A 21,836-nucleotide genomic window follows, 5' to 3' on the forward strand; every position below is an offset into this window, starting at 1 on the left:
TTTTGTAGTTTTTATCCCTTAGAGACTCCAAGTTCTGTATTTAAAAAGTTCTTTGATCCTAAATATAGGCACCTGAGGGAATTTCATTCCCTCTGAATGGAGACTTCTATAGTTGCCATATGCGTAGAAATGTCTTACATTCTTGGCTCTCACACTTTATTTACCCCTTTAGGCATGATAGCGCGAAAACCTGAATTATTCCTGTTTCCGAGGTGATTCAATTAGGAATGACTATTAAACACTGAATTAGCATCTGAGCAAAGATGTTCTGTAGCTTGTGTTCTCCAAATGGAACATTAGGTGTGCTTGTTTCTGTTAGTGGCAAATAGATGCTGGGCTGACATAATGAGATTCCTGGTGGACTGAAACCATTAATCAGCTCATCAATAGTGCATTTAATTGGTGTGATTCTTTCGACCCTTACAAAGAATTCTGTTATCTTTTATGAATTATTAACACAATTATGTAGGTTTTATGACTCTGCATCTAGGCTTAGTTTCTGCAGGTATATATGTAGATAGATATATAGATATATTTATATAGGAAATAATGGTTATGTGCCTCTCTTCCTCCTTGAAAAAAAAACCTCACAATATAATCAACTTCTTGAATGAGCTTAATTTTCATATTGAACTTAGAAGTTTACAGTGAGAAATGTAATTAGGCTTCTTCAGGAAAGGGAAACCATCGGCCACAGTTGCATTTCCTTGTTAGGTTTTCGCTGAATGCTGGAAGCAGCTTCCTTAGGCTTCGGAGCAGGCACCTGAGGTGCCAAAACTTACACAGAGAGGAGTTGCAACAAATAGTATGGTGGTTCTTCTGTTCCAGCTGAGGAAGAGTCACCTGCCGGGGTCTTCCGTTCTCAGTATTTATTCCGTTCGGAGTGACAGCAGAGGTGCTTGAGTGATTAACAGAAAAAGGAAAAGAGGTAGGATGTTAGAACCAGGTAAGAAAATAGTAAGACTACTCAGGATACGGATATTGCTCCAGGTGAGTGTTTGACATGGAGGCGTGTGTGGAAAAGGAGCCTGAAAGCGACACAAAAGGAAACAGGAGTTTTAACCCTCTGTGTAAGATAAATCAAAGCAGAATCTCAAGTGGTTGGCAGTGACAGAAGAATAAAGATAACTGAAGGAAAGTGAAGAGGAAGTAATAAAGGGATTATTTAAAAACAAACCATGAACGAGTGTTTGATTTGTATGAACGTTAACTTTAACAAAACTTGCAATAAATAAGACGAAAAGTGGATATAACGAAGCACAGGCAGTTGGTGCAGCTTAAGCAGGTTCTGCCCAGGAGCAGATGGAAGTGTTTCTAAAGCAAAGCTGATGGTTCCCTTTTGTTTAAAGTTTCTTAGTTTATGTAGCCACCCACTCTGGTATCATTCAGAAGTGCCAACAACCAGCATTTTTGCATCTTTAGAAACTGTGGTTCAGTAGTTCTAGACATATTAGCTCAAAACACAATTCAAGTAGTTGGGGGGAAAAAAAGCATATGTTGGTGACAGGGAACTTCTGACAGAAGCCTTGGTGTGTGAAACTTGAGAGAGAAACACCTGATGGTGTTTTCCTGAGGAGAGTATCAAGCAAAACTGATAATGTAGAAAGGTCATGGGGGCATTTGGGTTCTGAGTTTCCTACCAGTCTTTATTTTCACCATTTTCTATTGGGTCTCCACTCTTCTGTTTGTCAACAGCAGAATGTGTGTGATTACTGGCAGTCTCATTCTGGATCAAAATGAGGAAGGCTGGAGTAGATATTGTCTTTCTGGGCAACTTCATGGATTTATGTTTGGGAATATAAAATTCCCAGATTCACAGATTTTACTTCGGGAAAGCCAACAGTCATGAGGACAAGAGGGAACGGGTATAAACTGAGGAGGGCAGATTTAGACTGGACATAAGGAGGAATTTCTTCACCTTGAGGGTGGTGAGGCCCTGGCCCAGGTTGCCCAGGGAAGCTGTGGCTGCCCCATCCCTGGAGGTGCTCAAGGCCAGGTTGGATGGGCCTTGGGCAGCCTGATCCAGTGGGAGGTGTCCCTGCCCATGGCGGGGGGTTGGAACTGGATGATCTTTAAGGTCCCTTCCTACCCAAACTATTCTATGATTCCATGATTTCCACATTTCCTAGCAGTTTTAAAAGGCAGTAAGCATTGTAGCCAGTTTGTGATGATCAAAAGCCATAGAAAGTGTCACTTATGTGCAGAACATCTGGTATCTGTGATCAGTATCTTTGAAAGAGGTTTTGGAATAGAGGATTGTCTTTGAGAAGTTTGAAGTATTATTTTGTTCTGCCTGTTTTGCATTTGTACCATGGCATAAAATGTGTGTGGCCAGCATCCTGGCTGAAAGTTTCCTTCACAATTCATGTTAAGTTCAGCCTTGCCTTTACAAATTCTTGTACATGTTTTATGAACATGCTCTGACTACAGTGTGTTTTTTATGTGGAGAAGTGGGCATGGCTAAAAATCAATCAAAAGTTATTCTAGGGGGAGATCTGTTTTGATCTGGGCTTGATGTCTTAAATATGCACATTCAGAACCCAACTGACACACTGGTGGTAGCTTTGAATGAGCCTTTTCCAGGAGAAAATATTCCGTTGACCATGAGGATCCTGCAACGGTGCCACAACTGTGAGCTGAGAGGTGCTGAGCTGCGCATAGAGATCTACAAGGGAGCATTGTGATGATTAAAAAAACGGGGTGGGTGTTAAAAAGCTTTAAGTTCTACACCTGCTCTACAGCTTTATTTTGAAGGGGTTTACCAGATGATTTTCTTGCAAAATGAAATACAGTGCTCCTGTTTTGCTGACTCACTAGGGAATCAAGTTGAAAAAGGAGAATTTAAAATGCAAAATGTTGCCAAATCATAAACTATGAGATTAGAAAAGACGTTTATCGTAGAGATGAAATGAAATTTGATCTTACCCTAGTTTTTGAATGGCTAGAATGTCATGAAAGTAGGCACATACCTCCCGTGTGGCACCATTAGCATCTGAAGGAGAAAAAATGGGGAGTGGGTTTAAAATTAATGTCTTGGGTCTTGACAAAGGGCCGACTGCGCCTTCCTGCCGTACATATAAAGTTATGTGGTTGTGTAGAATATGTTCAATAGTACAAATTTCACCTTGAAATTCTTTAGCTGTGTACCCCAGAGGAGAGAAAGCAGTATTTTTGTGTCTCGGGGAGATGGCCCGGCTGCTTTCTTGCTATGACAAGAGGTGATGGGGATTCAGTGGATCCGAAGGCGTCGCCCCTCCAGGGCTGTTCCGTGTTCAGGCGTGAGGCTGCCTTCAAAAACCCGGTGGAACATGGGAGACGAGTGAGGGTTTTTACATAGGAGGTTCTTTCAGATCCCAAGGAATGCCCTATGGAAACAAAAATCGGCAGCACTGGTAAGGATGGCGTTAAAAAGCAAAGGTAGATCTGCCGCTCTCGGAACCCCTTGGTGTTTGGCGTTAACTCTGGACCGGACTGGACCTCTTCCGACTTCTTCTCAGGTTTTCAGGACATCGAGAGGTTTTTGCAGGAGAGGGATGGCGGAGGGCAAATAATTCCATTTCCAGAAAATAAACAAATGGGAAGACCTTAAAGCTCTGTGCGGGCTGCAGCTGGGGGAGGGGAGTTATCTGGAGTATTGGTTGTTTAATAAAGGCGCTTGTCCTCCGGCTGAACCCGCCGTGACTCTGCCGCTGGGGTCATTCCAAGTTCAGGCTGTGGACTTTTGCTGCCTTCCGTGTCTGTGCAAACAGCCGGCGGTTCCTGCCGGGATCACTCACTCAGCCCTGTAACCCAAAACTGCTGCCAGCGGGCACCTGCTGGGGTGGCTTCCCAGGAGGGCCCGGGGGAAGCGACCCCGCGCAGCGGGAACCCGCCGGAGCCAGCATCGGGGCGCTGCGCATCACCCGGCCAACACGCCCTTGTCAAGATGCATTAAGGAGCTCCATTAACGATGGGATGTGAGCTAATTAAAGCTCCTTCGCTTCGGTTACGTGACATATGGAGAACGCTGCAGAGAATCTCAAGAAACGTGTTGGTTCGGTGGGAAAAGCCGTTGCCTCCTCTTGGTTGTCAGTAATTTAGAGAGGGTCAAAGTTTATGTCTCTCTTAAAATGAGAAGCTGATTACAGCGTTTTGCTGATTCAGTGTTTTCTAAATTAGGAGCCTGTCAGTCCCATTCATGGCTCCTTTACGTGTTTCTCTCTCTACAACTTGGTTATAAATGCATTTTTGGGCTCAGCCTGAACTATTCTGTCTGTTCAGGATTGTATTTAACGGTTGAATTTGGTATGTGTTAATGTGTAAAGGGAAACCTACAAGCCTATAGCTTATAAATTCAGCCGAATTCACAAACTTCCCTACTTAAATGTCTTGAGTAATTCTTAGGAGACTGACAGAAGCCACAGTAAAAGTATTTTGTGGAACAACTTTGGATAGCCAGGCCTTTTAAATCTGACAAACACCTGCTATTTTTTCCAGTACTTAAACCATTTAAGTCCCAGTGTGATGCACGATTGACTGTGGTGATGTGAGAGGAGAAAGTTGTGCTGTCTGTTGGCTTATTGGTGTCCAGTTTGTAAAATTAAATATGTAATGCTTCCATTCCATAACAACGTAGGTATTGATTAATAAAGAAGCTGCTCTAAAAGTTATGTGTCTGGGAAGTTGCAGAAATGTATTAAATACAGCCTTGAGACACTGCAATAAAAATAAGGAAGGCTGGAGAATTTACCAGACAACTTTATCTGTCCCACTGCACCTCCTTGTTATGGATATCCAGGAATACTTCATGTCTTTTTACGCTTTCATAACAATAACAGCAAGGTTTAAAGATGGCAAACTGCTCCAAAGCTTCTTCAAGCCATGGCAAATCCTAGCAACATCTGTGTGTCTATGTGCTTAGCCTGTCAGATGTACGCTGTGAAGATTTTTGCCTCCATATAGCAACATAAATGCTTAATTTTATAATGTTGTGTTTTACCAGCAAAAATCAGTGTGAAAAAATAGCTTCCTCTAAAATATCTCTACCAAGCTGGAGAGATGTAGGAAATAAAGGTGATTTTTTAACAGTATTGCTAGAAGGCAAATAACCACAAGGGATTAAATTTACAGATTATTAAGCATTTAGTCATAGCCCATTGTATTTAATCACATGGCAGAACAGGGCTTCCAAAACTTCTGTTCAGCAGAGAGGGGAGTGAATACAGGGTTTCTTTAAAGAAAAACAAACCCACAAGTCTAAAGAAAGCATTAGAAATGAGAGGATACTATCAATCCTTTAGAGTTGATTACATAATTTATAGCTATGATTTATGTTAACTGATTTTAAATATATATATATATATATATAATATGTGACATTCTATTTTAAATGTATTTAGATACCATTGAAAGAAACGGATCATTGCTTCATGCTAACAAGACAGCGTAGTAGTATATTTTAAAAGCTTGTAAAAATAATGTTCTGTGTAAAACACTTTGTACTATCCAGGAATATATGGGGAGTGTCAGTATTTTCTAGTTAATATTTACTGTGTATATATATATATTTATTACAAGCTTACTGTTAGGGTCACAGTATGCACCAGGATGTTTATTCCTTTCAGGCAGTCTGCATTGTGGTGCCTGATGCTTCTGTTGGTAGATCAGAAAGAAGGTAAATGTCAAGGTAGCAGAGGTGAGGAAAAGGAAGTTCCAAACCCAATGTTCCTGCTTAAAGCTGTAAAGAAGAATGGATTTAGAACTCACATTCAGGCATCTGATAATCCCTGTTCTTTGTTTCTATTCAGCCTTTGTTTCCTGCGATAAGCAGCTCTTCTCTTTCACTAGACAGTTAATTATATTTAGAGGAGTTACTGTTGAAACTGTGGAATGACCTTTAATCATTGTGCTGGGGATTTTCCTGTTTTGGAAAACGTGCGTGAGAACTGAAGATGACAAAATTCACAGTTTACATTAGACTTTCTAACTTAAATACATTTTAAATACTCTTTTCTACCTTGCTGAAATAACGCATACTTAAATATGTGCTTTGATCTCAGAACCAGTTTTTATTATTGGAGATTAAAGTGTGAGCATTGTCAGTGTGTGATGTTGAAGGTTTTATTGAAAGGTGGTGGTTTGGAGCAAGGTGAAAGGAGTTGAACCACAGCCTCCTTTTAAAGGAGTCCTGCAAAGCAAAGATGAGAAATGAGTAAACCCTGTGATTTCTAATTTAAATGCAGCTCATTGTGAGGTTTGCACAGAAGTTGTAGCTGACCTATATTTAATTTCATCACTTTCTCCCTTAAAATTCCACGTTGGAATGTTCCACTTCGCTCTGTCAGAAATATTTGTAAATGTACCATTGTCTGATGCTAGAATTACAATGGAATGTTTGGACTGAAGTCATAATTGTGTATTTATCCTTTTGGGATGTCCTTAGAGAACTAGGCAGTGCCAAGAGCTTAAAAAGACTTTAAAAGATTACTTAAACCTTATTTCCATGCTGTGTGCTTGATGCATCTGGCTTAGAGGGAACATGCAGTACGAAGGCTAGAATTAGTTTTCATTTGCTTTGAATTCTTCTTGTGCCCCAGAAGCCTTCTTGTTTGGCAGCAGCTCCGATTCGCAAACACTGTATATGGGTGTTTTTGTTTTTCTTCTCTTGCTCAAAACAGCACAGGATGCATAATCAGTGGTAAAAGGTTTTGTGGCAGAACTTCCTTAATTATAGGGCCTTTAAAAAGAAAGACAAAAACCCACACACTATATATACACAACCCCCTCTGCCCCTGACGTGAGTAGATTGGACAGGTCCTATTTCAGCTGTTTCTGCAGGTCGTGGTAGATGGTTAACATTGATTGGAGAGGGTATGGAAAGGTAAAAGAAGACCTGATGACTCATCTGTGTACTCGGCTGTACAGCGGATGCGGCCGAGGCCAGTGTGCCCGGGGCTTGTGGAAGTGAAATAACATAATTTTCGGTAGTCATGGGTGCTGAGAGTGGTTTACGTGTTGTGTTGAAGATAGTGTTCGCAGCAGCTTATGCCGGTGGAATTTGGAGGACAATATGAAAGTCGTATTTCACCGTCATTGGGAGGATCAGTTTAGGTTCAACTGCATAGGCTTAGGTTGATGAAGTGCAGTTGGTCACGTTTGCTGCTTGCGGTAGATTACCAGTCAGTAGCCTCACGTGGTCTATGAACCAGTGTGGGATGAAAACCGGGGATTGAGCATCTTTGGAGTGTAGACCTGAAAGAAAAGGTTAGTGTCCCCTGTAAGAGGGGAAATGCAGGAAGGACCATCTGCTTTGGGGACACAAAAAGGAGAAAGAGGGTGTCTATGAATGCAGATGGATGAGGTCCTCCTTCTGTCCAAGTAGAATGGATAAGGCAAAGTATTAAACTGCGTATTACTGAGAAGTTGAAATATTTTTAGTACATGAAATGATAGAACTTTTAATTGGTAGTCTGGAAGATTCAAACTTTACTTGTCAACATGGCATCTTCAGGTGAAGCAAAATACCCACCTTCTTACCTATTCCTAACGTTTGGGCTGGCTTTGTTCAGTAATGCTTTTGTGCTTTTTGTTAGGAAGCAGGGAGGGCATCATAGGTGATACTGGTGTTGCAATTCCGTTTCAAGGGAAAGGATATCTGAAATGGGGAAAAATGGAGAGATGAAAGACCAAATTACTAATTTCTTATTTTCATCCACAAGAACTCCTTATGAGAATTGGGGTGGAGAAAGAGGAGGACTGGTTTTTAGAAGTCCCTTGATGTTTGTTCCACAGACTGTTGTATTTACTTATGTTGGCGTTTAGGTGGTCCTAAGTAGGCTTTGAAGTTATCAGGTCACACCTTATTAACAAAAGCAAAAGAAGACAAGGGTGGAGAACACTTTGTTGTCACCTTTGCTTTTCTGGAGGTTGTTTTCTGCATGACTGGGTTAACAGCTCTGTAAGCTATCACTGCTCTTCCAAGTCCTAGTATTTTGCTGTCTATATCTATATCTCTGTGTCCGTATCTAGTATTTCACCTCTCACAGGAGTCATCTAAAAGCAAAACATTTTGGGAAAGACAGCAAGTCTGCTTTTGTGCTTTAGGCTGTTCAAATTTCCCTTCAGACTGTTTTAAGCTGGACTTCAACTGCTTAACTTTCTGATGCTTATTCAGGTTCTGATCCTAAAATAACCTGCCACTGCTGAGTAACTTGTTCATGATATAGCAACGATAACATACACAGACTGGGCATAAGGAGGTGTGCAGGATTTTGTTTGTGGTGTTTCTTTAAGTTACAGATCTTTATTTTTCCTCTTTTTCTGCAAGAAGGTACGATCCTGTTTGCTGAAATAGGCTTCCGAAACCATTGCAGGGAAAGTATTTCTAGTGGTGCATAGACAAGGGTGGTTTAAAATGTTTGATAACCATCTGTTATTTGCTCCTGTGGTGTTACCTGTATGGGGTAATGGGAGAGGCAACATAGGTTTTATTCAGATCACAAACTGGGATAGTGCTGACACTACAGTCTGAATCTTTAGTGCAAGGAAGAGTCAAAACTCCACAGCAGAGAAGGGTGAGATGCAGAGAAGGGTGAGATGCTCCCTTGCCTGGCAGACCTTCACATGACTTGCTAATGCCTGTGGAACATCCGAGTTGTTTTACCTGACCTAATGCTTTACCTTACATTGGCAAACTGGTTTATAATGGCTATAAACTGGAGACGAATGATTGTAAACTGGAGAGGGGCAGATTTAGACTGGGCATAAGGAGGAATTTCTTCACTATGAGAGTGGTGAGGCCCTGGCCCAGGTTGCCCAGGGAAGCTGTGGCTGCCCCATCCCTGGAGGTGTTCCAGGCCAGGTTGGATGGGCCTTGGGCAGCCTGAGCCAGTGGGAGGTGTCCCTGCCCATGGCAGGGGGTTGGAACTGGATGAGCTTTAAGGTCCCTTCCAACTCAGTCTATTCTATGATTCTATAAACTGGAGCACATCACGTTCCGTGCCTTGGAGCGGTACTGCGATGGTCCCCAGCTGGAAGTTGTTCAGAGGGACCCATTCATTTGTGTTCATTGCCAACCCCTTGTTTAGGTACAAATGGTACAGATGGCCACAAAGTTTGGCTTCAATTGTTGCTAAATGAGGCCAGAAAACAAACAGTCCTCGGGGTGGGGAAATCAAGAAGTGATTCAACATGAAGTTCATGTTTTGTAATTGATGTGTGTTGGGTTTAGATTTTGTCACCTGAGTCGGGGTAAAATGGAAATGTTTAATGGTACATTTGGTACATTAGAAGCCTTAAATTGTTCTGTTTACTGCTGTAATTCTGTGTTACTTTCTAAATAACACAAACAAAACCGTCTCATTTTAACTTTGGTTTTACAGTTAATGGAGACTACAACTTCTACTGTTGGCGTTTTATTTTTCTCTTTTTTCCTTCTTACTAAGACAATAACCTACTATAACAGTAAACCTCTTTTCTGTACACTAAGAGGGAGTTATTATTGACTATTAGATGTCAGAGTCTGCTTCACAGAGGGAGGAAAAGCTGAGGAAGGACTGGCAAGCTGGTACAGTGAAGTTGGCCAATTTACACGGAGGCATTGAGAGGAAGGCAAAGCCATGAGGAGAGCTCACCAATATTTATCAATATTAATAAGGGGTTTGTTCCTGCTTGCTGGTTGTCTGGTCATGCACTGATGTAACTTTCAGTGTGACAAATTCCTGAATGACGTTTGAATTTTGAGGGTCTATTGAGCCTTTTCATTTTTATAGCAACTCCTCTAAGCCTCTCAAAGCAAAGTATTTGCCCTGAAAAAAAAAAACCCAACCTTTAACATGGTTAATAGATAGCTGCAGGTTGATTTGTATTTCTGTGCTAATGTAAGAAAAATAACATCTCAATGAAGTTCACAAAGAGGTCAGGAGTAATTCAGTCTGCGATCACCATGTTCTGTTTAGTGTCCATATGATCAAGTCACAAGAAGGGTCATGGGATTTAATTTTCATTCATGTTGTTAAAGTCTGCTTGTTTAGATAATTGGAGCCATCAGACCAGTTTGTCTTTGAGCTAAAACTAGGCCATGATGTCATTAGCGGAAAAGAAACACAGCTTTGGAAAAAGCAGCAGAAAAAGGAAAGGAACTTTGTCATTGCTTCAGGCACCTAAATTAATTGTTTGTCTATTCTGGTAGCAGAAGTTCGCACCGGGCTTTAGTTGTATTCTGGTGCACACCTCAATCACATTGGTTTTTTACCATAACTAACGCGGATGAGAAGGAGACAGTGCATGCAACAAAGCCAAGCTGAGCAATGGAAAGGGCAGTGCCCATACACGGTGCTTAAACAATGGGGTGCTTGTCATAGAGGAGCTGTGAGCAGGCGATGATTTCACCAGTGCTGCAGCCATCAGGATCTCTGATATTCCTGTGGCACCTGGGCCGTTGCCCTGTCCTAGGCTGACACACCAAAGCAATAGCTTATCTTTGGGGAGAGAGAAAAAGTTTGTTTATTTAGTGGAAGGAGAAGACTGTAATAATGCCGACGCTGGGTGAGGGAGGTACAGAAGATGACCACCTACACATAAACAGCTAGTTTTTGGAGGTTATTCCAGGAAAAAAGCCAGGTACAAGTCCTTCTCTATAATAATATCCTGAATATGAGGTAAAGCTTCAGGTCTTTTGTCTCCTTTTCTTGCCTCCCTCTCTACAACTACCTGAAAGGAGGTTGTGGAGAGCAGGGAGCTGGGCTCTTCTCCCAAGTGACAGAGGACAGGACAAGGGGGAATGGCCTCAAGCTCCGCCAGGGGAGGTTCAGGTTGGATATCAGAAAAAAATTCTTCACAGTAAGAGTCCTCGGGCACCGGAACAGCTGCCCAGGGAGGGAGTCGAGTCGCCTTCCCTGGAGATGTTTAAGGAACGGGTGGATGAAGTGCTGAGGGACATGGTTTAGGGAGTGTTAGGAATGGTTGGACTTGATGATCCAATGGGTCTTTTCCAACCTTGTGATTCTGTGATTCTGTGCCAAGCTTCTGTTTTATATCCAATTAAATCAAACTAAAGGTCAACAGATTGTAATAGATCGTTTTTATTTGGTGCTTTTTTATTGACTCGTATGCACTAATGGTCGGAGTTCTCAGTGAGAACAAATCCCATTTGGACTTAGGTGTCCTCTTGTATCTGTAAGTGTGCCTCAAGTCTTCCCCCACACTGTTAAAAGTAAGTATGAGGAGTAAAAATGTGAACATGCACATTGTGGGTTCTGCTTAGACTTCTGCTTTGGGACCTGTGGACACATATTTCTGCCGAAGAAAAGCTTTGTATCTAAATAATGTTCTTGTGAGGTTTTGGAAGGCTGGGTGACTGGCACTGCTTTTGGTACATCTTTCACAGACTTCATTAATTTCGGCTTGACTGCTGTGGTTGGCCATCACCTGCGTGGTTTGTGACTGTCACCTCTGGATTTGAATTGCATCAGTGGAAGGCACAGGTTCATGTACCTCAGAGCTTTGTGCATGGCGAAAAATATAGAGTGACTATGTACATGGAACAGAATGAGTTGTGTGAATCTGTATTTCACACTTAGAATCTAGAAATTTGTAAACCTGCATCAGAATAACACCTATTGTTCTTTAATAAAGGCAAATGTTGCTCTATTACAGTTCGCTGGGACTTTGTCAGATGGTTTGGGAAAGACAATGGATAACAGACATCAGACGGAACGAGAATACATCCGATACCATGCTGCGACTAGTGGAGAACATCTCGTCGCTGGAATTCATGGACTTGCACATGGTAACGCTTAGATGTAACTTTTAATTAATTTCTCTCCTAAAAGCAATGATCAGATGGAAAATAATGGTTTGTATTGCTGTGGGGTGGTTATTCGAAGCCTGGGAAGTGGAGCTATCATAAGCTTTATACTTGAAGTTTAATGCTTGTGGGTTGATATAGGGGCATTGTTTGGCTTTTATGTTGACAGACTGTATGTTTCAGAAGTCAGTAAAAGGGGGGTTTGCATATTTAAATGAAATTTCATAGCAAATTCACCCAAAACTTCCGTTTCTTAGTAGAGTCATAAAATGGCCATGCAGTCTTTTTCAGCAGCAGACATTAAAATAAAAATGAGTGTGGCTGGATTGTAGCTTTCTTATGTTTGCTTTCAGTTCCAGGAACCTGAGTTTTCTCAGAATCAGTGTGTCAGTTTAAAGTTACGTTTTACCAATTGAGTTATTGTGCGGTTTTGGTTTGAATTTTTTAAGTCTACTGAGAACTAGCGAACTGAATTTGTGTAAAGGCAGCGGACTAGTGTTAATGTGGCCAGCATCTCACATCAATTTAGTTCATGATTTATCTGTTGAAGAAAGCTAAATCAATACAAGCCAAGATTAAATCAAATATTTATATTTTGCATCATCTTGACTTAGTTTGTTTAAATGTCATTCTTGTAGTGCAACTGTTGCAGCCTGTGTAAAGATAATCTGGCTTCCACTAACCTGGCAAACTTTTCTGTGCTGAGCAAGTCTTTATGCTGGACTTTTGGCCTAAGGAGACGCTGTAGGTATTTAAATGGATCAGGAGAGAGGTTTCTCTCTCACCAGTGTGCTGTAAAGGGCTGATATAAATTATATTGGTAGGAACGCAGGAAATCTGAAATGTGTCAGTCGCTGGTGCCCAGTCAGTTGTAAAGGTACTTCATTGTGTTGTGTTATCCAGTAATCAGTGGCACTGTTTTAGTCTGAATTCTGGAGAGTTTTTAAATGCTTCCCATGCAGTTTTTTTCAACAAGGCAAATAATTGTTATATCCCATCTGTTGAAATGTAGGAATGAACCAGGGACCGTAGTCACTTGAGAGAAGTGATTTAATTACTTTGAGCTTCTTGAGTTTGGAAGTTAAGATGCTGCCTGGTCTACACTTCAGTTGTAGACCTTCAAAGCGTACCTGGCTGCTAAAAACTTGAGGAGGTGGTGAGCGTTTCTGACTGCTGAAGGCAATTTACCAAAAACCGTCATCTTCTAAATCAGTAAGGCGTGTTCTGAGAGAATATGAACTGCCTTCTGAAACCTCAGTAGGCTCTTCCCAGCTTTTGGGTTCTTAGCAGTGGAAACGTGCACAGAAACGGCCGTCAGCAGCACCACAATTACAATCACACAATGCCAGTTTAAAAAAACTGGCTTTTTCCACTGGAGAAACGCACTTTTCTGGTTTCTATCTCAATTTGTATAAGCTTTTGTGGTAACAGAATTCTGTCATGTTGTAAGTGACCGCTTCACCTCAGGAAGTGATGGGGACTGTTCATGTAAACTGCTGAAAGTAAAGTAGTACAGAAATAGGAAAAAAATATAGATATTTAATAATGAATTAAATCTTTTTCTGTGGGATAGTATTGTCTGTGTGTATGCGTTTGTGTACTGCATATACAGAGTGTAAAGCCCACATAATCAGTGGTGAGACAGTTTTTGTATTACATTCAATGCACGGTACGTTTCTATCGATCTTGACGGTAAATCACTCTGGGAGGGAGCACCCGCTGTGACAAGGCTCTGTGATTTTTAAAGGCAGTCCTTGTGACCTACTTCGCTGTTCTTGTTTTGCCAGGTATCATTGGAGGACTGACAAGTGTAATAACTTCAACAGTTGAAGGTGTGAAAACCGAAGGAGGTGTCAGTGGTTTCATATCGGGCCTTGGGAAGGGGCTGGTTGGCACAGTAACCAAACCTGTGGCCGGAGCTCTGGATTTCGCATCGGAAACCGCGCAGGCAGTGAGGGACACCGCAACTCTAAGCGGCCCCAGGTCAGTAAGCACTCTGTGTTGCCGATCAATAATAATTAAAAAATGTGTATTAGTACATGTTGAGATTTCTGATCCGATTATCTTTCCTTACCCAAAGAAACAGTAGGTTAATCAAATTTACTGTGAGCTGTTGTTAGTGAGGTAGCCCCTCTCATTCAATTTGCTTTTTCTTTAACAGATGTATTTCTTGGTACTATAACGAAAGTGAAATTTGCACAGAAAAGCTGCGACATGAAATAGTAATTATTAAGCTACTGCATTAGCTTAAGGCAAAATTTTTAAAACGCTGTATATAATGAGATTAAACTTCCACCACAGAATTCTTAAGCACAGTTGAAATGGAACAATTCTCCCTGCGCTGCCTCCGGTTTCAATTTAGCTGTGCAGAAAAGCAGTTCTTCAAAGCTTTGAAGAGTTCTGGCATCAATATAGCGTCATTATCTTCTAATTCCGATTTTGTACAACAGTTTCTCACCCAAAGTGTGGTTTTATTTGCTTTTCTGTCCACCTGCTTCTCTGTTTGCTCGTACACACGTGAGTGTTCAGCATCGGGGCTGTGCTGTGGCTGCCTTCCTGCGTTTGCTTAATGGCTTAATGGTATCTCTACAAAATAACACTGATCATGTTAGAAGTAAATTAACGTTCATTAGCACTGAATGTGGAAGGAAGAAAGGGTTGAGCTCTAAAAGGCTGCTCTAAGAGAAGATCCTTTTTGCTCTCTGTGGTGCAGAGTTGAGTTGATGGGACAGTGCTCTGCCCAGAAGTCCTGTTGTATGTACGTGAGATCCTGCGGGCTGGAGTGAAAGAAAATCCAAAGTAAATTTTATTGTCGGAAAGCTCAGAGAAAAATGTTTGTAAAATGTTGGGGTTTCTGGTTATTTCCTGGCTTTCTCATTTCCCCGCCTGCAGTCCTGCAGTTTCTACCATCAGCGTTCCAGTAAAGAGCGATGAGACCAATGAAGTGTGAGTGAGGCGCAGGAAACTTTGAAGAGCAAACACAGGTGTGAAAGTAGAAGTGTTTCCCAGTGTGTGCCTTGCCTATTTGGTGCTTAGCTGGATTTTTGTAAAACCAAGAGGCCAAGGATTACAATTTAATAAATATGTATGCATACACAAAATTCCATGAGAACTCAAGGGCATCCTTGGGAAAACACATCCACTGTTTTCTTGTACAGGCATTCGATTTGCTTGTACAGGTCTTCATTTTGTGACTGTACAGGTTGATTTGTGTATTTAAGGTGTGGAGGAGCACGCCTGGCTGTACTGTTAGTTGTCTCACCAGTTGAGCTGTGGTTTTATTATAGTTTGTTTCAAGATACCCGTATACTTCTGTGTTTTGACACACTTCTGCCAGATACAGCCTGCACACAGAAATGATGATGTTATCAACAGCTACAAACTGGCTGGGGAAGGTTGGGCCTCCAGCAAACCTCCTCTCAGGTGGTTGCCTTTGATGTTATTTCTGCTTAACGGCTTAACTGCCACTTAAGTGAGGTTGAGACAGATGAGCTGCAACTTTCTAGGAGGAAAACTAGGAAAAAAAGAAACACCAAAACCAAAACAACAAACCCAAAAGAGGAGCCTTCCTCAATTCCTGCACTTCTCCGGTCTACAAAATCTGATCAAAAGTATTTTTGGATAAACAAAAGTACTTGGGAATATGTAGGTAATGGTGGGGAGAGGGGAGAGGAACCACTCCACCACCTGTAAGCAGCCCTGCACTCAAGTTTTATGTGTTAAGAGTGTTTTTATGTGATTATATAATGAAACAACCAAATTATTCTTTCAGGGGTATAAAAAAAAAAAAACAAAAAAAAACCCCAGAACAAAGGATTTGTACGTGTTTCAGGCTGATGTGTACCAATATCCCCCTGCTGCATTTGTTAACTGTTCAAATATGTGCGGTTTGGAATCAGACTAGAGCAGTGTTCCAAACCCAAGCTGCTGGCTCCAGTCGGATATTCTGTTTGAGCATGCTGGGCCGTGTAGACTCTTCCAAGCTAAGAACACAAAAACAGCTCACCCCGATGAATACGAAGTTGTGGCAGTCACTGATTTCAAGTGTAGTTTTGAACAATTAAAGACTGGGATTTAATAAGCGTGGCAAGAGCTGTCTTGACCTGACGGCATGTGTGCAAGTTTCCTGTATGGGTGCAAAGTTGAGTCAGCCAGCTCATGAGAGTTGTGTTTACATGACATGGTACGGAACTGTGAATTTTAGGCCCCTTCCAATTTTTTAGTTATGTAGCTGAATTTTTTAAAAGGTCTGGATTTAAACTGCTTGACTTTAACCACTTGATGAGTTTTGAGTGAGATGAAGAATTCTAATTGAGGTTGTAGTTTCTCCTAAATGGCAGATTCTAACTCCGGCACAGTCACTGAATTGAACAGCACACTGAGGAAGACTGTAGCTCGTGTTGCTGGGATTGTGCTGCAGGGACAGAAGTCTCTTTTGGCTCCAAAATGCATTGATTTTTACTGGGACTCCTGCAGTGAGCACAAACTCTGCGTTTGGAGCATGGAGCCAAACTAATACGTTTGAGACGCAGACGATGGCTTTGCAGCTTGTGGGGGCGATTTAAAATGTGTTGTGTTTTAAACACAACCACCTAAGGAACCTAAACATATAGAAGTCTATGGGACCTGATGAGATGCATCCCAGAGTCCTGAGGGAATCGGTGGATGTGGTTGCCAAGTCACTCTCCATGATATTTGAAAAGCTATGACAGTCAGGAGAAGTCCCTGGTGACTGGAAGAAGGGTAACGTTGTGCCCATTTTTAAAAAGGATAGAAAAGATGACTGAGAACAACTGACTTGTCAGCCTGACCTCTGTGCCTGGGAAAATCATGGAAGAGATCCTTCTAGAAGCTATGCAAAAGCACATGGAGGACGGGGAGGTGATTAATGGCAGCCAGCGTGGCGTCACCAGGGGCAAATCTTGTCTGACCAACTTAGTGGCTTTCTGTGATGAGGTAACCAGAGCAGTGGAAATGGGTAAACTGATGAATGTGATCTGTCTAGACATCTGTAAAGCCTTTGACATGGTCCCCCACAACATCCTTCTCTCTAAATTGTAGAGATATGGATTTGATGGGTGGACGGTACAGTGAGTAACAAACTGGTTAGATGGTCATATTCAGAGAGTAGTGATCAATGACTCAAAATCCAGATGGAGATCTGTGACAAGTGGTGTCCCTCAGGGGTCTGCACTGGGGCCTGTGCTGTTTAACATCTTCATCAATGATATAGACAGCGAGATCGAGTGCACCCTCAGCAAGTTTGCAGATGACACCAGGCTGAGTGGTGTAGTTGCCACATCGGGAGGACAGGTTGTCACTCAGAGGGACCTGGACAGGCTGGAGAAGTGGGGCTGTGAGAACCTCATGAGGTTCAACAAGGGCAAGTGCAAGGTCCTACACCTGGGTCAGGGCGATCCCCATTTTCAGTACATGATGGGAGATGATGTGCTTGAGAGCAGCCCTACAGAGAAGGACTTGGAGGTGCTGGAATCCTCAATGTAAGAAGGAGATGGAGCTGTTGGAACGGGTCCAGAGGAGGGCTGCAAAGATGATCCGAGGGCTGGAGCACCTTCCCTACGTGGACAGGCTGAGAGAGTTGGGCTTGTTCAGCCTGGAGAAGAGAAGGCTCAGAGGAGATCTTATAGCGACCTTCCAGTACCTGAAGGGGGCCTATAGGAAAGCTGGAGAGGGGCTGTTTGTAAGGGCTTGTGGGGATGGGACCAGGGGGAACATGTATAAACTGGGGAGGGGCAGATTTAGGCTAGACATTAGGAAGAATTTCTTCACCATGAGGGTGGTGAGGCCCTGGCCCAGGTTGCCCAGGGAAGCTGTGGCTGCCCCATCCCTGGAGGTGCTCAAGGCCAGGTTGGATGGGCCTTGGGCAGCCTGAGCCAGTGGGAGGTGTCCCTGCCCATGGCAGGGGGGTTGGAACTGGATGGGCTTTAAGGTCCCTTCCAACCCAAACTATTCTATGATTCTATGATTCTATGAAATGCAAGAAAATATTTTTTAAATCCGACTTTAGGCTGGACTTTTTCAAGGCGACTCTCGTTGCTTATTATGTGATCATAGCATTTATTACACTTGTTAGTTATGAATAAAGCTGCCTTAATATTTCTACATTTTAATGCAAGGGAGAGCAGTTGGTGACGGTGCAGTGCACATCTAATTAATATACAGTTAATGCCTGTGACTCGATACCTTTTCTGAGTGGGTTTTATGTGTTCCAAGTACTCCAGTGTCAGATAGAAGGGTTCTGATTATTTCCATATTTGTCATACACTGCCAAAAGTCTTAAAGACCAGTTCAGAACAGGAAAGCTCTTATGTCTCTAGATATGCTTGGAAAGCTCTTTCCTAGAAACGTGTTCTAAGTCCTAGTGCAGCACAAGTAAAGAACATTTATATTTAGATGTGTGTCTAACTTAACGAGAGTGCAGGAAACTGCCTTTACATCTTCTGCCAGGTCAGTGCAAGTTAAAGATTATTCCTGAACTGTTCCTGCAAGGATCTGTGTATTTTTCTGAAAGTCATAATGTGAAAATTAGGAGTAAGAAGATAACATCATGACCTAGCCAAGCCTAATGCATGCTGTCATTGAGCTAGACTGTATTAGTACAGAGCAGTTGGAGACTGGCAAGCCATTAATGGTCACAGAAAAGTCTTACGTAAATATTTGATTCTTTTAAATGTGCTTCCCCTGGAAAGAAGTCCGCGCTTATTGTTCTTTTGTTCACCACTTTTCCTGCCATCACTGAGAAACACGCGGTGAGATTGCAAAGTTTTAGACACTGTCAACAGCAGGTGACTGTAGTTCTTGATCTTCCTTTCTGCATCCATCTCTGCTAGTGAGGATTTCAGCTGTAAGGGCAAAAGCAGTTGAGTGTCAGTGTCAGTGGCACTGAGAGGATGAAAACACGTACCCAGTGTACAGAACACCAACTTGGCACTGTACTGCAAGGAATAGATCCTCAAGGTTCTCAAGTTTTACAGATAAATACTGATTAAACCTTATCGCCTCTGCGTATGTCCCACATTCTGTCCTGAGCTTGGACTTGATCTAGATCGAACTTCAAGAGTTGTTACAGTAGTGTCAATCCTGTATGGACCCCAACTCTGGTGAAGGAGGCTTTCTTCTGGTAAGCCCTTCCTAAGATTTTCCTAGAAGCCGAAGAGAAAACATATTTATTGCTCAGTATCCCTTGTGTTGTGTTAATCTAGAAATGCTGCATACAGGGCAGTTTAGTTGATTCATGGATCTAATCTGTGAAAGACTTGGGCAGTATGATTTCCTTCGTATCCTCTTTTTTCCCGGTGAGATAACAGCTCGTTATAATGAACTGTCTTCTCACATGATCTGTTTTCTTTTGAGCAAGTTTGTCCATTTCACCTCTGCACACAGCTAAATGACTGTAGACATTGGCTTTTCCTCCGTGTAAGCCCTACCTCCTATCCTCAGTCACTGTTGAACTCGACTTTATGCGTTTATATTCTTCTGCCTTCAGTCTACCCAAATTATTCCATTGCTGTCCTTGAGCTACACTAAAATTCCCCCCAGGACTGTCGTATCCCTGTTCTGTGACAAGCTGTGCTCTGCAAGTCATCCAGAACTTTGCTGGCTGGTTTTACTGCCATATCACATTGCAAATTGATATCCAGTGTTCTGCTTGCTATTTTCCCCCAGGAATGGTTTTTTTTTAATGTTTTGTTTCATTTTACTGCTTTGCAAATATCTCCTTGTTATTTAATATTTGTGTTCTGGATTATTTTTTTCCCCAGATGAACCAGGTTGCAGTTTTGTAGGTTGAATCCCATTTCATTTCCTGCCATATTTCTGACCTCTTCAGGTTCTTTAGTTCTTTGCCGGCCTCACTGGAGTTTTAAACGCCTTTTAGTGTGTCCTCTCCAAATATAATTTTACTTGCTGGTTTTAGTAGATCCTTGAAGTTAAGCAAACCTGGGTTTGTGCCCACACGTTTTGCAGCACCTCGGTTGACACCTCCCCTGCTTTCATCATTTTCTGTTCCCATTCTCACCTGCTCTGTTTTTCTTCTATTAGGTTTTAATTTCTCAGTGGTAACTTTGTCTGTCGGAGGGGCTGCTTTGCTCTACTGTGGGTGTTGCCTGAGTGAGTGTAGATTTCCTTGTGGGGGAAGGAGTTCCTCAAACTGCAGCCCTGTACCTCTTCAGTACCGGTAATTTCATCTCAATACCTTAATTTTTAGTTTCTTGACTAGAAAGGGACAATAATCCACCATCTAAAACCTAAAATGATTTCTAAATAAATGAAGCTACCCTTTAGAAGGAACAGAAAATGGTTCTCTATCCCTTTTGCCTACTTGGAGTGCTCCTTACTGCCAGAACACCCTTCTGGCTTCTGGTAGAATGTTTGATTTTTTTCTTGCCTTTACTCAGAATAATTTTCCAAAAACATGTCTTGGATTTGAAAGACATGCAGTCCTCTCTAGACTGCGCAAAAATAAGTTTCATGTGCTGTACAGCACAAACTAGTAAGGTCAGGAAAAGTCTCGAGCAATGATTCTGTTTGACTGGAATTTTGTCAGGATTGCCTTGAGTATTCACTCCACCACTCTGTTTCCCCTTAAAGCTCTGTGGAAGGAATTCAAGCACTTGAGGCGTGTGGTTGCTCTTCTGCGGTGCCTAAAACCATGAGAACTGAGGATGCAGTGCACTGCCCTCCGGCATTTCACTGCTGCTGCACCTCTACATGCTCATCCAGGCACTACTCCTGAAGTCAGCCTTTAGAAGTCAAAGATAGTAGAGTTCAGCCCAAAACTTCTGTGTGGGAGAAAGAAATATGGGGGGCAGCTTGCTTTCCTTTTTTTCCATCCCTCCTCCAGGATGGACAGGCAGGGCAACTCACAGTTCTTTCCCTTCGCCTTCCCCCTCTGGGACAAAATGCTGGGGACAATCATCCAGGAGAACAACCTCTGTTCGTCTCAGTGAAGCACAGTTTGCTTGGCATGGCTGAAGAAAACAACTCTGCATGCAGCTTTCATGATTTATTTACTCCACAGGTTGTAGTAAGAGAAAGATGAAAAGATTCAGTTTGGTTAATCATATTTTATTGCAGAATCGATAATTTTAGAGCGGCACCTACGAAAATGTTGCAGGTTCCCGTGTTCCTGTTGTTCTCTGTAGGGAAGCACTGTTTGCTGCTTAGCACCCAGCAGAAGCCTGGGTGACTCGGAGAATCCAAACTCTTATCGTATGCCTTTCCCTCTCCTATTTAGAGGATTGAATGGATATAAATTGGTCTCTGCTGTAAAACCAAAAAGTAACGCCTTTCTATGCATTACTGCAAATGCCTTGCTTTATGTCGGAACAGTTTCCAAGAGGCTGTTGCTAGGGATCTGCATTACGGATACTGGTTATATTGGGAATAGTTGTGAAATCAGTTGTCTTTACAGTTGGTTGTCTTTTTCCCCTCTTTAGAACTTGACTCCGTTTAAACATTTGGAAGTAGTGGAAGAAAAAAAACAAGGTGTTTAAGGCAGCAGCAGCAACATAATAATTAATATTGTATAGATGTGGTTACTTCCACATCTGCTGTGCACGAGTGGTTTTTAAGTAACAGGAGTTTTTAGGGAAAAAAAAAACCCAAACACCACATTAATGTTTGACATTTGAGGGCAGGAAGATACCCTGGATGTGTTCAAACTGGTGGTTAAGGGACAGAAAGGGACCAAGGCACCGGCAGGGAATGCTGCGAGGGGAGAACAGATGAGTGGAAACGGAGAACGCTCAAGTGAGTAATGAGTAGTCAGTCGAGCGTAACGTGGAACTACATTTTCCTTTAATTTCAATTCATTATGAGCAACAGTTTCAAAAAAATGAATGAATACAGAGCTCTTACTGTGATTGTCTCTACCAGACCAAAATCCTCACTAGGGCCCTGGGAAGCTACAACCAGAGGCCATTACCTTCCTGTCACTGCTTAAAGGGTTCGGCGTCGAGTGACCCTTGCGCAGGTTTTGCATTGCAGGAACCAGACTGAGCCCCATTTCATTGTGTGCATGAACTGGTTT

At 42.2% G+C, this 21,836-nt stretch overlaps 1 protein-coding gene across 4 annotated transcripts in view; it reads left to right on the forward strand.

The window, feature by feature from the left end:
• VPS13D (vacuolar protein sorting 13 homolog D) overlaps positions 1-21,836 on the forward strand; it is a 104,734-nt gene that overhangs the window by 63,464 nt on the left and 19,434 nt on the right. For all 4 annotated transcript variants that reach the window (XM_054085804.1, XM_054085807.1, XM_054085805.1 and 1 more), the window contains 2 exons: positions 11,635-11,767; positions 13,573-13,768. In XM_054085804.1, coding sequence (XP_053941779.1) covers positions 11,635-11,767; positions 13,573-13,768 — 329 coding nt within the window. The remainder of the gene's footprint in view (positions 1-11,634; positions 11,768-13,572; positions 13,769-21,836) is intronic.

The sequence above is a fragment of the Cuculus canorus genome, chromosome 21 (genome assembly GCF_017976375.1).
Source record: "Cuculus canorus isolate bCucCan1 chromosome 21, bCucCan1.pri, whole genome shotgun sequence".
Taxonomy (NCBI): Eukaryota; Metazoa; Chordata; class Aves; order Cuculiformes; family Cuculidae; genus Cuculus; species Cuculus canorus.